Below are 15,181 nucleotides of genomic sequence, written 5' to 3'. Positions count from 1 at the left end.
CATCCCAAAATTTTTTTCCCCTCTATTGTTTCTAACAAGTGTCTTTCATTTCTACCAGAAATCTCTGTGACTGGTTTCTATTACCTTATACTTTAAGGTATAAAATTTCATCTCACTACTATTATTCTAGTCCTCAAGGTCATTAAATTCTCACTTTGATATTCCAGTCCTCTACTTTGTCATTTAGCATTGTGTATGCTTCTGTTCAAGAGAATAATGGACATATATTAAATCCTCTTCCATGTGCTTTTGTCTCCTCCTCATAGGCAAACTGAATTTCAGATCTTTGACTTCAGTGTCTAATTGTTACTGTACATCATGCAGCTGTAGAACAAAAACACATAGAGAAAAGCCAACACAGTTTGTCTGGGATGACCTTACAATAGAAACATGTTCGTTATACTGCCACATATATTCAGTTCTTGATACACTTCCAGGAAACGACAAATTTTTGAGGTTATTCCTGAATCAAAGGCAAACCATGAGGCACTCTAGAGCTACATCATAGCTATATTTTTTTATAGAAGTGAGGATACTGTGTTGTTATTTGGAACAACTTAGCAAATCTGTGTCCAAAATAATTGCTCAGATACCCGTGCAGGTAGGCATCACAAAGATAAACTTGCTACTAAAGGATAATATTTTTGTCTAACTTCTATTTGTCATCCAATACATATAGAGAAGCAATCCTTTTTGTTGTTGTTGTTCCAAATAGAAGTTCTCGATTGTGTTTATTTAAAGCCAACAAAGAAGCATTAGTATAAAATAATCTACAACTGTAGCATCTCAACTCATCTACCAGTCTGTGTAACTGTTTTACTTTTCAGTGGTGCCAGATTCTTTTCAGTGGTGCCCAGTGACAGGACAAAGAGTAATGGCTGTAAACTAAACCATGAAAAGTTCACCTCAACATGAGGAAAAACTTTACGTTGAGAGTGGCAGAGCACTGGAACAAGCTGCCCAGGGAGGTCGGGGAGTCTCCCTCTCTGCAGACATTCAAAACTCCCTTGCACACATTTCTGGGTCACCTGCTCTAGGCGACCCTGGCTTAGCAGGGGAGTTGGACTAGATAGTCTCCAGAGATCCCTTCCAACCCTGACAATTCTGTGATTCTGTGTGTTTCCAGACTGTTTACTGTCTAAATGCTAGCACATATTGTGGAATGATACAAACAATGTAAGTTGAAAGGGTTTTGGTAGCATACTGTGTAGGTCAAGGAGCGTCACACGTGAAAGCGAGTTGTGGCAACTACAAATATTTGCTTTAATGAATTAAGGCTAATTAGTTTAGAGTATTTAGTTAGTGCAAGCAGTAAATTTGTGGTTTCATCATATTACTAAAAGTTTTGTCAGGCATTTGGAAATGTAAAGCAGCTGTGAGGTAATGGACGTTCAGCTCCCTGACATGCCACTGTGGGTGAACCCAGAAACAGTTTGATTTTTACATAGCTTGTAAAATTTGAATGCTGGGAGTTTTTAACAGTGCAAAACACTCTTTAGAAGAATGTAAGGTAATTACTCCAGGGAAACGTTCAGATGTACAAATTTATATATGGAATTTCTATTGGAAGTAAATGAGTATTAACAATATTTGTGCCTTTGAAAAGTTTCCCACTGGGAGATGATCTCAGTGTCTTTCCTTCCATGATTATTTCTGAGAAAATCCAGAATGGTCTAAAAGGATCTGTATTGCACATTTCTAATCAGAGATATATGAATGAAAAAGTATTTGTAACAAAACATAAATACAAAATCTCTTTGGAAAAGTTTGGATCCATGAATCATGTAAGAGCTATCTTAAGAGGTGACAGTTTACTGACACTATTCTTCTTCTCTTTTTTCATCAAAATAGATATAAATAATATGTAATTCTTTGATAATTACAGCACTATTGTTTTGCATAAAGGCTCTATTTTTAAATCCATATCAACTTGCATATTATTTTTAGTTCTTCCAAACAGTGAGAAACAATGTGATTTGTGTTTTTGCATGCCATATGTTAGCTACTATCCATGCACAAAGGAAGAAATAGTTGCAAAGATGAGTAAGTACAGTCCAAGGACTCAATCTTGCAATAATGTCTGAGCAATTTCGGGGTCTTCCAGGAATGCTTCTTAGATGGTAGTAACAGAAGAAGGTAAGCAAAAGAGTTGGTTAAAGCACAAGGATAGAGAAAATGAAAAAGGATATATGAAAAATTTCTAAAGCCTTCATTTGTATTTATGTTGTTTATGTATTAAGAAAACCTGAACAAAAATGATGAGTCAAAATTGAGAGGGTTATGTGTTATAAGAAGTCATTATCAGTTTGAAATACAGAAATGGAATTTGAAGATATGTAAGCTAAGCTGAAAACCTTGAAATGTGGTTTTGCACTTCATCTGTAATTTGCAAAAAGAGAGAATTTGATTCAGTCACAATATTTATTTGAAGGTCTGTCTTCCCTTTCTCTTGCATTTGGCTTACCTGTGCAATGCTGCCTTTCATGATCACTAACCCTAATGTATAATTTTCGTTTTTATAGGTTCTCAACTTAGTACAGTCCTATGTCACACTGCGAGTCCCTTTGTACGTCTCTTATGTTTTCCACTCTCCTGTGGGTGTAGGAGGCTGGCAGCATTTCGACCTACAGTCAGAGCTTCGGCTGACTTTTGTGTATGACACTGCCATCCTGTGGACGGATGGGATCGGTAGCCCCCCTGAAGCAGAGCTCCAAGGTGGGTGTTGGATTTCCTTGCACAGAACTCATGCTCTGTTACTAAGACTATAATTTACACACAGTAGGATGATTTTTCAATCATTCCAATACAAAAAAAATTTTAAAATTACTATTTTTTATCATTTGCAAACAATCTGTCGGTTCCTAGTGCTCACAGGTCTCTGCTGGAGTGTTTATAAAAACTGTGTAAAATTGACATCAGTGCTTTTATTGCAAAGAAAGTAAATCTACAAAAATTAAAAAAAATTATTTCTACTCAGAACCTCAAGGTACATTGTGTAACCATATTCTGTTATCACACAAGATGTTTGCACTTTAGTGAAAAAAAATTGAAGGTTTTCTGTGATGCCATTCTTCCTGGCTATGAATTGCCAGGTTCAGAAACTTTTGATATTTTGAAAATGTGAAACGTTTTGAAAACTGTGAAACATTCTGTAAATGTGTTAGATACTGTCGGTAAATGTTTGTGAATGTAACTAGTCAACAAATCAAACTATATCATTACAGAATTTATCTTTGTAAAAAGTTAATTTATTTTTTAAAAGTAGAGACATACAGTTGTGTGTGCAAGATTATAATATATAGTTACAACTTTATGCTGTGTTGTTCTATTTATGAAAATTTACATAGTATTTTCCAGCATTAAGCTTCACGTGTCCCATATCTCTCTCAACCTAAGTCAGAATACAGGCACCAGCTGTAGTTATTTACATGCACCTACACAATTTCAGGACTCCAGGGAACATAAAATCATTTTTTGTTTCTGCAAACTCTGTATATGGATTACAGAAGTCATTGCTGTGCAATTTCTGTCTTTATGTTTAAAGAGCAGGAAATGAGGAGTGGCAAGGGGAATCTACAGTGCATGAAGAATAAAGCACGTCATGCCATGCCTAAAGAATAAGCTACATGCCAAGAATCATGTGATGTGCTGGTCACCAAATAACAACCAGTTCTAATCCTCTGTCTCAGGAGTTATGTGGGGCATCTATGCCGCCATTTCCTGTATTTGATGCTTTAATTTTTTTATTTCTCTTTTTAAGAAGCTGATGGCCAGATCTTTGGAGATGCTGAACTTTGACAGTTCCCTTTGGAAACAACTGGGATAAAGTATATGATAAAGAGGGAGGCATCTGAGATTAGACCTCCAGCATATCCCGATCTGATTTGGGTAGTATTTTTTGAGCAGCTATTTTTCTTAGCATGGAGGAGTTAACTAGTTTCTTGTTTACTTCCGTAACCCTAAATTCATATAATTGTTTTACATAAATTCTACTTAACACTGTGAAGTAGTCAAGGTCTTCTAAAACCGTAATTCATACATATATAGAGAGACATATATTTCTAATGTGCCAATAAATATGATTGGTACAGGTGATTTTATAAAGGTAGTATACATTCACACTGGTGAGTGCATTTGGTTGCCAGCACATTCATGGGGGAACATTCCTCTTTCCTTCTTTTTCCTGGCGAGCAGAATGATAGTACATCACTGGCTCTTTGTAAAGGATCACTGGAGGAAATGCCTGAATTCTGAAGCTTTGCAGAATTCTAGAGAAAAAGGGACTTGGCTGCAAGCTACAGCCGTAAACCGCTTCTGACATGTAAGCAAGACCTTGCAATGTGAAATTAAAAGGCATAAGCCTGTGTTTTGGGCCAAATTCATGCCAAAAATTGCCAGCAATGCAAAGTCTGTCAAAATGAGTTTCACAGATTGAAGCACCCCAGCACAAATTGCTGTGGAAGTCACAACCAATTGCTACAACTAAATGCTGGTGGTTCCTGCCTTGGCACAGTAGGCACTGCTAAAGAGTATCTCTGAAGCAGCTATTCTTCCTTCTGCAGACTCCCCTGACAGTTGACCATGCCTGTTGCCCGAACACAAGCACAGACTGTGCTGTGTGGATGTTTTCTCAGGCTACTGGAGCAGCTATGTAGGTCCATGGTAACATGTGAAAGCATGACTCCGCCGGGAAATTCTATGTGTGCTTTGGAAGCTGTTGTGAAAACTCTAGGCCTCGCTGTGTAAATTCTTGTTTGATAATAATCTTGAGACAACTCAAAAAGTGCCAGCAGGACCCCTCCCAAACAGCTGGCATGACAAGAAATGGAAGAGTGGGTCTGGTGTTTCATAGGAGTGTGATTTACTTGTCATCTGCAAGTGGAACAAACCTTGTTAATTGTTGTTTTGCTGCCAGGTTCCCTGTACCCAACCAGCATGCGTATTAGTGAAGAGGGGCGCTTGGTTGTCAACTTCAAGACTGAAGCCCGGTTTCATGGCCTATTTGTTATGTCCCATCCTGGTAAGTGTAATCTACACTTTAGCAGTACTATACAAACAAAGACACCCCTCTCAAATTTTATGCTATTCGTTTTTTTTCTGTTTCTGCTACTGATATCTGACTTTATTTTTGTATACTGTGCTCTTTGAATAAGGATTTTTTCTCTACTTGAGATTTCTTACTTGACATTGATGACTGTATTCAGGTTGTCAAACATGTTGAAATGTGGATGAATGTGATAGAAAGCAGATAGTTCCACTTGATCAAGAGTCTGTTTCATGAAAGATGAAGATCTAGGCCATTCTGTCCATTAGAGATCTACAGATTTGTGGTTTTAATCCAGTAGTTATGATTACTGTTTAGTTATTTTGCCCTAGGAACTTACATAGCATTAAAATTTCTTTTCTAACTTGAAGCTTTTCTGGGTTATTTAGACCTTTTTGAGAGAGCAAGAAAAGGCATCGTATCACTCAGTTAATATAACATTCTCACTGACATTCAATTAATTATTGCTGAGGACCTGTTCCTGCAATTTAATCTGTTTAAACCTCATGCCTTTATTCAGAATAATTGCAGGTGTAAGACTCTGTGTATGGACATAAAACTGAGCATGAATGCCAGCCATGGAAAAGATTATCTAACTAAATTAAATCTGCTGAACAACAATGAGAAGGGAAAAAACAATTAAGAAATCTCCTTTAGTTTAACTCAGGGGTTTTTAAACCTGTAAAACTCCTTCATAGTGCTTCTACTTTTTCTCAGCTGTCCTCTTTGTATGTTAGGCTTTGCCTATTGGGTGGTGCCAAAAGCTTTCCATTGCTAAGAGAAACTATGTTATGTTTCCCTGGGCTGACATTCCAAGTTTAAAACAGGACAGATAATAGATCTTTGCCTTTCCACTGTCACTGTTTTGCCTGTCTGTTAAATTTAGTATTCATACAGTTCTTGTTGTGCAGTCCAAAAGCAACCCTTGAACAGAGACTTGAACAACAGTCAAGGAGGCCCCACTGAATTGACTGTAAATGGTTTGTTAATTTCAGTTAATAAAACCCAATGCCCTGTAAAGGTATTAACATCAGCTATGGCATTATGGTTTATGAATTACTGGAAATGTTTTTCAGGCTCTGAGAGTTTGCAATGAAACATTAAAGGTGACAAATCTGTTTCTTGGCATCTTTCTAGCTTCATCTCTAACTTCCATGGTTATGTCAGCTGATCACCCAGGCCTAACATTTAGCCTCAGCCTCGTCCGAAGTGAGCCAACCTACAACCAGCCAGTACAGCAGTGGAGCTTTGTCTCAGATTTTGCGGTAAAACCTCAGCCTTCACTATGTCTTCTATTGCCCTAGCCTGTTGGCTAGGATCCGGTGGTACAGCTACCTCTTTATCTCTGTCTGTGTTTAGGTTCGAGACTATTCTGGAACATACACCGTGAAGCTGATAGCCTGTACCACTGCTCCACATCAGGAGTACAGCCTGCCAGTGATCTGCAATCCTAGAGAGCCAATCAGTTTTGATCTGGATATCCGATTCCAGCAGGTACCATTCCAATGATACCTTCGTTGTGTTTTCTTTTTAGTTTGATTCCCATATTGCCTGTGTTGATCTCGTAATAATAGCACTGGAAACTGAATTTACTTGCTTATAAACAAAGCATTTCTAAATTGGTGGGACAGCACATACTCCTCTCCTGCTAAATAATCAGTTTTACCCAACTGGGAAAGGCAAATGTAGGAGCATAAATGGACTTTTTCCTCAATGCATGACCTTTAGTCATGCTTTAGTCTTTAATAGTCAATAAGAAGGTCACTGACCTTGAGGCTTGGAGGCTAGTTACTGTGATGTGATAGTAACGTTTGGGAATTCTTTTCTTGTCTGTTGGCTTTGGTAGGAATCAATTTTATCAAGTAATTAGGCAAATATAAAACAATTATCAGAAGGTTTTCATATGACACAAAATCAGAAGTAGATCTCTGGTATTAGAAGTGTGTCCTCCAGAGGAAGGTTCATTCAGCCCTAAGTTATAACTTCCTTCACTGACTGTAGAAGAAGTGTAGATAATCAACACTGGTAAAGTGCTTAGCTTTAAGACACAAACGTGCCTGAAACAAATCCAATCCATAGCAATATGGATCATATAAGAGCAGGCAAACAGCATACCTTTCACAAAGCTCAGCTGTAAAGGAAATTATATACTTTTCTGTTATTTGGAGCCAATACAGCTAATACTGGAACAGTGTGGCTGTGGTTTCATGCTCATTAATAGTACAGATGTACGCCATTAAATCATCTTACAGTATAAATCTGATCCAGATCAGTCAGGGATACACAATCACTTTTCTGTTGAATTAGCTAGAGTACACAAGGGAATGTATGCAGTCTTTATGCTTTCATTTGGCAATATGCCACCTATGGGAGAATAGATGGTTCCTGATAGGGCATTAAGTCCTGGAAAAGCAGAGGGATGATACATGATCTGATGTGAAACCTGCCTTCTCAGAGTTAACCAGCAAAACATTTTGAAAAAGTTTGAATGGAGTGGGTGAGGGGAATTTATAATAGTTCAGCACCTCGGCTTTTGTCTGGCATTTTTAATCTGCTTCTAGGGACTCTAAAGCAATTCATAGCAATGCTAAACCACAACTTGTGTATAGACAATACGATGTTGATATTTCAAAGAAAGTTCAAAAACCTGCAAAAATCATTGCAAAAGGGACAAAGTAGCCTAGGGAGAGCCTAACTCTCACCTGAAAGTAGCCTATGACTAAGAACTTAGAACTATGACTAAGAATTAGAACTGCCTTCGAATAAATAGATACTATAGGGGTCATTATATCAGATAAAGCTTTAATAATACAGTATATGGAAATTTCAGGTACCTCAATTCAAAATAGGCATAAGGTACAAAGTTGCAACAGTATCATAGACTGTGGCCAGTTAGTTCCCCATCATCAAGAATTTTCAAACCAAGACCATCTCTTTTTCTTGAGATACTCATAGTAAAAGAGGTTCAGGAAATTCTGTGGTCCATGATGTTGTTCCATATGATCATAGATTGAAACACTATGTGAACTTAAAGCAGGTCCCAAAAAACCAGCAATTGGTAGCAGTACAATTGTACAAATTCAGTAGGCAGTATCTACCCTCTTAAAGAGGGTAGGTTTAGACTGAATATAAAGAGGACACTTTTTATACTAAGGGTGATGAGACACTGGCACAGATTCCCAGGGAAGTTGTGAACTGCCACATCCCTGGAAGTGTTTAAGGCCAGGTTGGATGGTGCTCTGAGCAACTTGGTCTAGTGGAAGATGTCCATGTCCATTGCAGAGAGGTTGGGTGAGATAATCTTTAAATGCACCCTCCAACCCAAACCACTCTGTGACTCTCTGAAATCAGCAAGTATAGGTGTTATAACTGGACCAAAATGACTTTAACTGTAACGTCTAGCGATAAAATGATGGAGCAGGACAGGAGTTGTATCCCTCAATTCTTTGTCTAGTGCTTCAGCTCCTGTACTGAATTACCTTCTTGGGATTTTTAATATTAGGGTTTTAATTTCCTTGGAAACTTTTTGTTCTAATTTCCTTCACAATTTTTTTCACTGTTCACGAGTGAGGAACCATTTTTAGATTCAAACATCAAGATGACAATGTATTTAGTGTTTCCTCTCTGGAGTTTCAACATTTCCTTCTTTAACATATATCATCTGCACATCTCCTTTTTCCTCTCTTCATGCTCCCTGAGGAATGAAGCAGGTATCCTGAAACACTAGTGAGGGTTGTATTACTATTGTCTCACTCTGTCTCACTTCCTGAAGATTAACAGTATTCAGCCTCCAGGCTTTGCTTTATCCCTTTCAGCATCTCCATTTTTAGATGTATATGAATATTTCCTGACAGACACACTTCCATAATCAGGATACTTGCTTCTCTGGGATGGACCAATCTTAAGAGTTCTCTGCTTTTTGAGTTGGCAAATATCACATGGGCTTTAATCCCATGGAGGTGGGATTGTCTACCATGAGTGATCTGCATTGTCTCCAGGTCATCCATATGCAGAGCTGATGGACATGGCAAATAGGAAGAGTATATTGACAGTTACTCTTCTCGCCCAGCAGATCCTCACAGATTATTTTTTTAAGAAGTCTTGCTTAAAACATCTCAAATGCCCATGACAATAATTACACTTAAATTACTATCGTAAATAACAGCTATGTGTTGGCTCCTGGCAGCACTGAGACTTACATGTAAAACTGAAATAAAAATAGTAATTTAAAATAGAATGCCTAAGAGATTTATTCATAGCGATACACACAGTATTCACCCAGGCCATTGCTCTCACTGTTCTTGTAAACTGTGTGCCTGAAATCCAGTCCTTTAGCTGAATACGTCCTTCTTGTTTCTTATTCACTGGACATTTGCACTGCTCAGGAAGAGCTCGATGAGGCCATGGTTGTTGTTTCTCTTTTAAAAACAGCTGGAAACCAGTTGTGCCTGTCAAGTATTTGAAGCTATGGGACTGCAATACAATAGCCTGAATCCCAGGCATTTAGAAGGAAGCATTCCAAGAGTATGGAAATTATTTTTTTAATCGTTATTTCTGTGAAACGGCTATGGTGGTAGGGTTACTCTTTCTGAAGAGTAACAATGCATTTATAAAAATGTTTCAGCTATACATTTTTCTTGCTAAATCCCATTTCTTTGATAGTTTTGATACTATATTGTGAAATGAACCCTTGTCCCTTGTCCATGAGCCAGCAAGAATGTTTTCTTTTTTGTTTTCCTTCCTTCCTTTCCACACACTTATACATATATGTACATAAATATACATATATATGTTATCATTTTTTTATTTGTTTAGTGCCCTCTTGTTATTTTCTTTTTTTTTTTTTAATGTGTATGTCTTCCACATTGTTTATTTAGGTACACACATCTTTTTAATCTTTAGCTTCCCCCCCAGTTCTTCTGTTCATTGTATTTATTTCTCTTTTATTATGTCCCTTTATAGTTTGCCTTCTATCTTCCATTATGTGGTCCTATGAGAACCTGCTGCTGATAGTACTGACTTATTTTATTTTTGTAATCAAGGAAGAACTATAGATAACCGTGTCAAATATATAAAGATAAATGCTAGCATAAAAAGGTGTTCAAACTGTTTGGTGCATTTTCACATGCGCGATCTGATATCCTGCAACACATCAGAAGAACTGATACTTGCAAATAAATCCTCGGCAATGTGTACTTTAAATAATTGGCAGAGGATCAGAGCAGAGGTGAGACTTGAGTGTAAGAATGAAAATGGGATAGAGAAAACAGGCTCTCATGAGTCAGAGGGAGAGAAGTTTTTGAGGGAAATCTTTTCCTCATATTATCCCCACATAAGTTGCCCTGTGCACCTCCTTACCTGGGATTTGGAAAAATGTGGTGGAAAGAAACTAACCTAGAATACTATCAAATATCACAGATGCAGATAATCCAAAGGTTGCATGTAAAATGAACTATGTCTAGTACAAAGAATACTTTTTGTTAAATTGTAATTTTGCATGTAGATGTAAGGAGCTGATAAGTAATGTATGGGAGGTCATGCTTATGTTTTGAGAGTCATTAAAGAATACTTGTTGAACAGCCTTATGCTTTTGTGTTTTAGGTCAGTGACCCGGTGGCTGCTGAGTTCAGCTTGAATACCCAGATGTTCCTCCTCTCCAAAAAGACACTGTGGCTATCTGATGGCTCAATGGGCTTTGGGCAAGAAAGCGATGTTGCTTTCTCAGAAGGTATAATTGTGCACAGATCACGCACATTTAATTTTAATTCCTCACTATCAGGATCCTGTTTCAGTCAAAACAAGATAGGAATAAGGTTTTGGGCTCATTGCACTAAGGTTCTTGACTAGACTTATCAACTTAGCCTCAGAACTGGGCTAAGTGTTCCAGTCTAATACAGTGTGAACTCTATGCACTGTTTACAGGTGATATCATATATGGTCGGGTGATGGTGGATCCAGTGCAGAATTTGGGTGATTCCTTCTACTGTAGCATCGAGAAGGTTTTCCTGTGCACAGGAGCTGATGGATATGTACCCAAATATAATCCATCCAACACTGAATATGGGTGCCTTGCTGATTCACCATCCCTTCTGTACAGATTTAAGATTGTGGTAAGTGTTCTAATTCTGGGAAGGTGCACATATATATTTTTTAATTTTTTTCTAACTTCTGTTTTATCCAGAAACCAACCGTTCTTTAAAATGTTCTTGATGGCACCAAATTTTCAACTCAACCTCCAGGCTAACATGAACTGATGGAGGCAATATCTTGCCTTTCACCCTCCTGGTTCTATTCTTAATCTTTCTGGGGACTGCCTTCAATAAAAGTTTGACCTAACTTAGAATCCCAAGATAGGCTTCTTTTCTGTGCTGTCTATATCCATTGACTATAGAGAGAGCCTTAGGAGACATGCAAATTAAGGATTGGAATCTGTTTCCTATTTAGCCACCCAAAATGTAGTGTATAGTGTAAAGTTAGTCATCTAGGTCGCCTCTGTAATTCATAGGGAAAGACAGATGGCTTAGAATATCTGAGATAATTTCCCTTCTGAAAATAACTATAGAGTAAGCTAGGTAACTACAAACCTGATGCCCAACTTTTAGAGTTAACTTTAATTAAGATAATTATATAATTAGCTAAAAAAATTTATGTGAATGTCTGTTAATGAAATGAAATGTAGCTTCTTTAGGGTGGGAAATAGACTTCTTCCTTTCATTTCAGACCATTTTTATGTATCCTTTTTATTTAAGAAGTGTAGCTATGATTATTCTCTAGTGTTTCTCCTTTGTATTCCAGAAAAACAATATCTTCGGGCAAGAGATTAAATAGAATTTAGTACAATTCAGATGTGACTACGACTGTTTCTCATGTCTATTCTCTTGGTATTTCACTAGATTGCATAGAATAGCATGTGTAAATTACACAATTTATACATTGCATGTAAATATCTTCCTAGAAGAAATAATTTCGTGGTTTACAAACTTTTTTTCCTCCACACAGGACAAGGCTCAGCCAGAGACACAAGCCACAAGCTTTGGAAATGTGCTTTTTAATGCAAAACTTGCAATAGATGATCCTGAAGCAATTCCCTTAGTTAAACAGCCAGGCTCTGATGGATTTAAAGTAGACTCAACTCCTCTATTTCAGGTATGATTTCTATTATCTTATTAGTACTGAACCAAGAAAGAAACACTTGCACAAGTACTGTTGTTAACTGAAAGTCATACTGAAGTCAACAGAAAGATTTATTCTGATTCCAGTGACAGTCAAAAACGATTATAATTGCTTAAAAATTACTAGATATAAATTTGGAACACTTATTAAAACATTTTTGTGGGATACTCTGCTTTTCTCTTGTTTAATTCCACAAACTAATCAGAAATTTACAGATTGTTCTTAAGCATTTCTCCTAAGAACTTAATAAGTTTCTTGTTACACAGGAATGTTTTATTGTTTCCCGTCTCACTTCTCAAAGTCAAAATTAAAGAATGATAACTTTTATAGTGAATTTCATCAAAAGCTAGTTGATACTCAGAATTTTCTGTAAAATTCTTTCCTTGCAAACTCACACAGTGTGAAGCAGTGGAAAGCCTAAAAATAGATAACTAGAGGGTGCAACTACTTCTAAATTATATATAATCCTTCAGCTGTGTGCATTCACCCTTTTCATCTATATAACCCATCCAAGAGTTGTCTCTTCACTATTTGTCTCTTTAGTATTTGCAAAACTACATGCAAAACTCAAGTGTATAAATGAGTAGAAAAAGTATGGAGGAGACTTTGATCCTAATCCTGCCAACTTCAGTATTAAAGGTCCCATTGTAAGTAATGGAATATTTAAGAAAACAGCCTACTTATCAATATAAAAAGGGTTTCAAAATCTGCCTCCAGGAAAATGAAAGGTCATCTTTTTGATGTGAAGAATCCATAATGCAGTGATTTTTCATCATCATTCTGTCAAAAGAATGAGAATATGAAGAAACAATAGTATATCCTGAAAAAGACTTGGAAAAAGAAAAGTAAAATAAAAAATGTGTTATTTCTCACAATAACAAAACTTGACTGCAACCGTTTACATTATCAGTCAGTAGCTTTAAGACAGTATTCAGACAAGCCTACTGGATCTTGTGGAGGACAAATGTATTATGTATCCAGGAAAGACAAGAGAAATTCAAAGAAGATAGTATTATCTCACACAGACTGCAGGGACTCACACAATCACAGAATGGATGAAGTTATCAGGAGCCTGTGGAAATTGACTGTTCCAACTCCCTGCTCAAAGCAGCATCACCTAGAGCAGGTTGCCGAGGACTGTGTCTAGTTGTGTTTTGAATATTTCCAACAAAGGAGACTCCAAGGCTCCCTGTTCCAATATTCAACCATACAGTAAAAAATTGTTTTCTTATGGTGAGATGGAATTAGAGCCAGGGCCTGATCCACTGACAGGTAGGGCCTGGAAGGTCCTTCTCTGCGGCCTGTCCACAGCTAAAGGTACTTTCTATGGCCTTTGACACTAATGGTACAGAAAAAATGCCAAGGCCATAGCTGTCTTCATCTGCATCTGATAGCCACAGAGTCTGGCTGTAGAGAGGAATGTAGACTAACCCCTCTTAAAATTTTGGCAGAAAACCTGACTTCTCTGGTGCACATTGGCACGTAGTGGGGTGTTATCTGTGCATGATTTTGAAATTGCTTGTCCGAGCAACCAGTTCAGAACAGAGGTTGATTTCCCCTGCATATAGTGCTGTCCAAATTGTGTATGTGTGTGTTTAAACACAAAAAAATGTTTCTTCCTAGGTGTCTTTGGGTAGGGAGTGGTACGTTCATACAATCTACACTGTCCGTTCCAAAGAGAATGCTAACCGTGGAATAGGCAAAAGGAGCGTGGAGCACCAGTACCATTTGCTCTTTAGTGGTGGGAGCCCAGGAATGTCTACACAGAGACGACAGAAGAGGGGAGTTGAGCAGGACCCAGAACTTGCAAAAGACATTGGAATGGAAAACAACCGAGGAACAAACATACAGCACATAGCACTAGATCGCACTGGCAAGAAACAGATCTCTCAAAGGGAGGTTGCAGTCAACGGTGTTCTCCCCAGAGAACTGAATAACCAAAGTACAGGAATCAGCATGGTCACAATCATTGGTGGAGCTGCTGCCATTTTCCTTGCCATTTGCTTAATTGCAATTATCATTTTGCTGCTAAAATGGAAACAAAATTCTGAGAAGAAAGAAGCCACAAACGAGGCAGGCAGCAATGAACCAATGATGCTACCACATAATTACAACAGTGACAGCTCAGAGGTTTGATTCCAAGACCACAAGATTCAAGCCACAGTCTCCAGAGTGCCTCAAAAAAAACCTTGAACTGCACAATTTTAGAAGCAGATAATGGTGACTCATTAGGAATAAAGAGTTCATATGCTTCTAGGTGTACTTGAAATTTGTTATCTTGAACTCTTTTTGCCATTATCAACAATAGTAGAAGCTGTACTGAATCTCCCACTTTGCACAAAAGGAAGTGCTGACGTCCCTGTACCATGCACTGATTTCAAGCAGCAATTCAAGGGACTGCATTGTAAGGGAGAGTTATTGTTTTTGTACTTTCTGACATTTCAAAAAAATAAAAGAAACTATACAAAGGTGCTATATATCCTGTCTGCAATAAGAGAGGAGATCTGTTTCTTCAGAAACACAATACTTGAGAGAAGGAATCCTTACACTCTTCTGTTAAATTTTGTACTGTTTCTCACAAAGAACTCAATGTCTACAATTAGTTTGAAAGGTAATGAAATGCCTTAGGTATAATCCTCCCTCCTATAGGCTTTTGACTTCACTTAAGCTATACCAGTGATTTTTTAATTTTTTTTTCTACTTATATGTAAGTGAACTTTTTCAAAAAACGGCTAGTTTATACAGCATAGCATTATAAACAGTTGCATACCACAGGATGCAATACAACTGTTTTCTGCAAATTCCTATTCGTCTATTTAATCTGAGAATTTTTTTCCCCCTTATTTATGTTTATATAAAGCCAAAGAATGCAATAAAATCCAGAAAGAATTTTGGTTTTCAGTGAAACTGGATGCTTATATCCTCTTAAGTTTATAATGGAACATGGAAGTGTTTTAAGGTAAT

The 15,181-nt window shown here is 37.4% G+C and overlaps 1 protein-coding gene across 1 annotated transcript in view; it reads left to right on the top strand.

Moving 5' to 3' along the window:
- The window catches only part of FREM2 (FRAS1 related extracellular matrix 2), a 123,533-nt gene extending 108,841 nt beyond the window's left edge, over positions 1 to 14,692 (top strand). Inside the window, exons 17-24 of the mRNA XM_064645815.1 lie at positions 2,523 to 2,715; positions 4,916 to 5,020; positions 6,182 to 6,309; positions 6,404 to 6,538; positions 10,646 to 10,772; positions 10,967 to 11,154; positions 12,044 to 12,190; positions 13,841 to 14,692. Coding sequence (XP_064501885.1) covers positions 2,523 to 2,715; positions 4,916 to 5,020; positions 6,182 to 6,309; positions 6,404 to 6,538; positions 10,646 to 10,772; positions 10,967 to 11,154; positions 12,044 to 12,190; positions 13,841 to 14,353 — 1,536 coding nt within the window. The 3' untranslated portion in view covers positions 14,354 to 14,692. The remainder of the gene's footprint in view (positions 1 to 2,522; positions 2,716 to 4,915; positions 5,021 to 6,181; positions 6,310 to 6,403; positions 6,539 to 10,645; positions 10,773 to 10,966; positions 11,155 to 12,043; positions 12,191 to 13,840) is intronic.
- Positions 14,693 to 15,181: the final 489 nt, after the last annotated feature.

The sequence above is a fragment of the Pseudopipra pipra genome, chromosome 2, assembly GCF_036250125.1.
Source record: "Pseudopipra pipra isolate bDixPip1 chromosome 2, bDixPip1.hap1, whole genome shotgun sequence".
Lineage (NCBI taxonomy): Eukaryota > Metazoa > Chordata > Aves > Passeriformes > Pipridae > Pseudopipra > Pseudopipra pipra.
The sequence above is the reverse complement of the archived record's forward strand: the minus strand, read 5'-3'. Positions and strand labels throughout refer to the sequence as shown.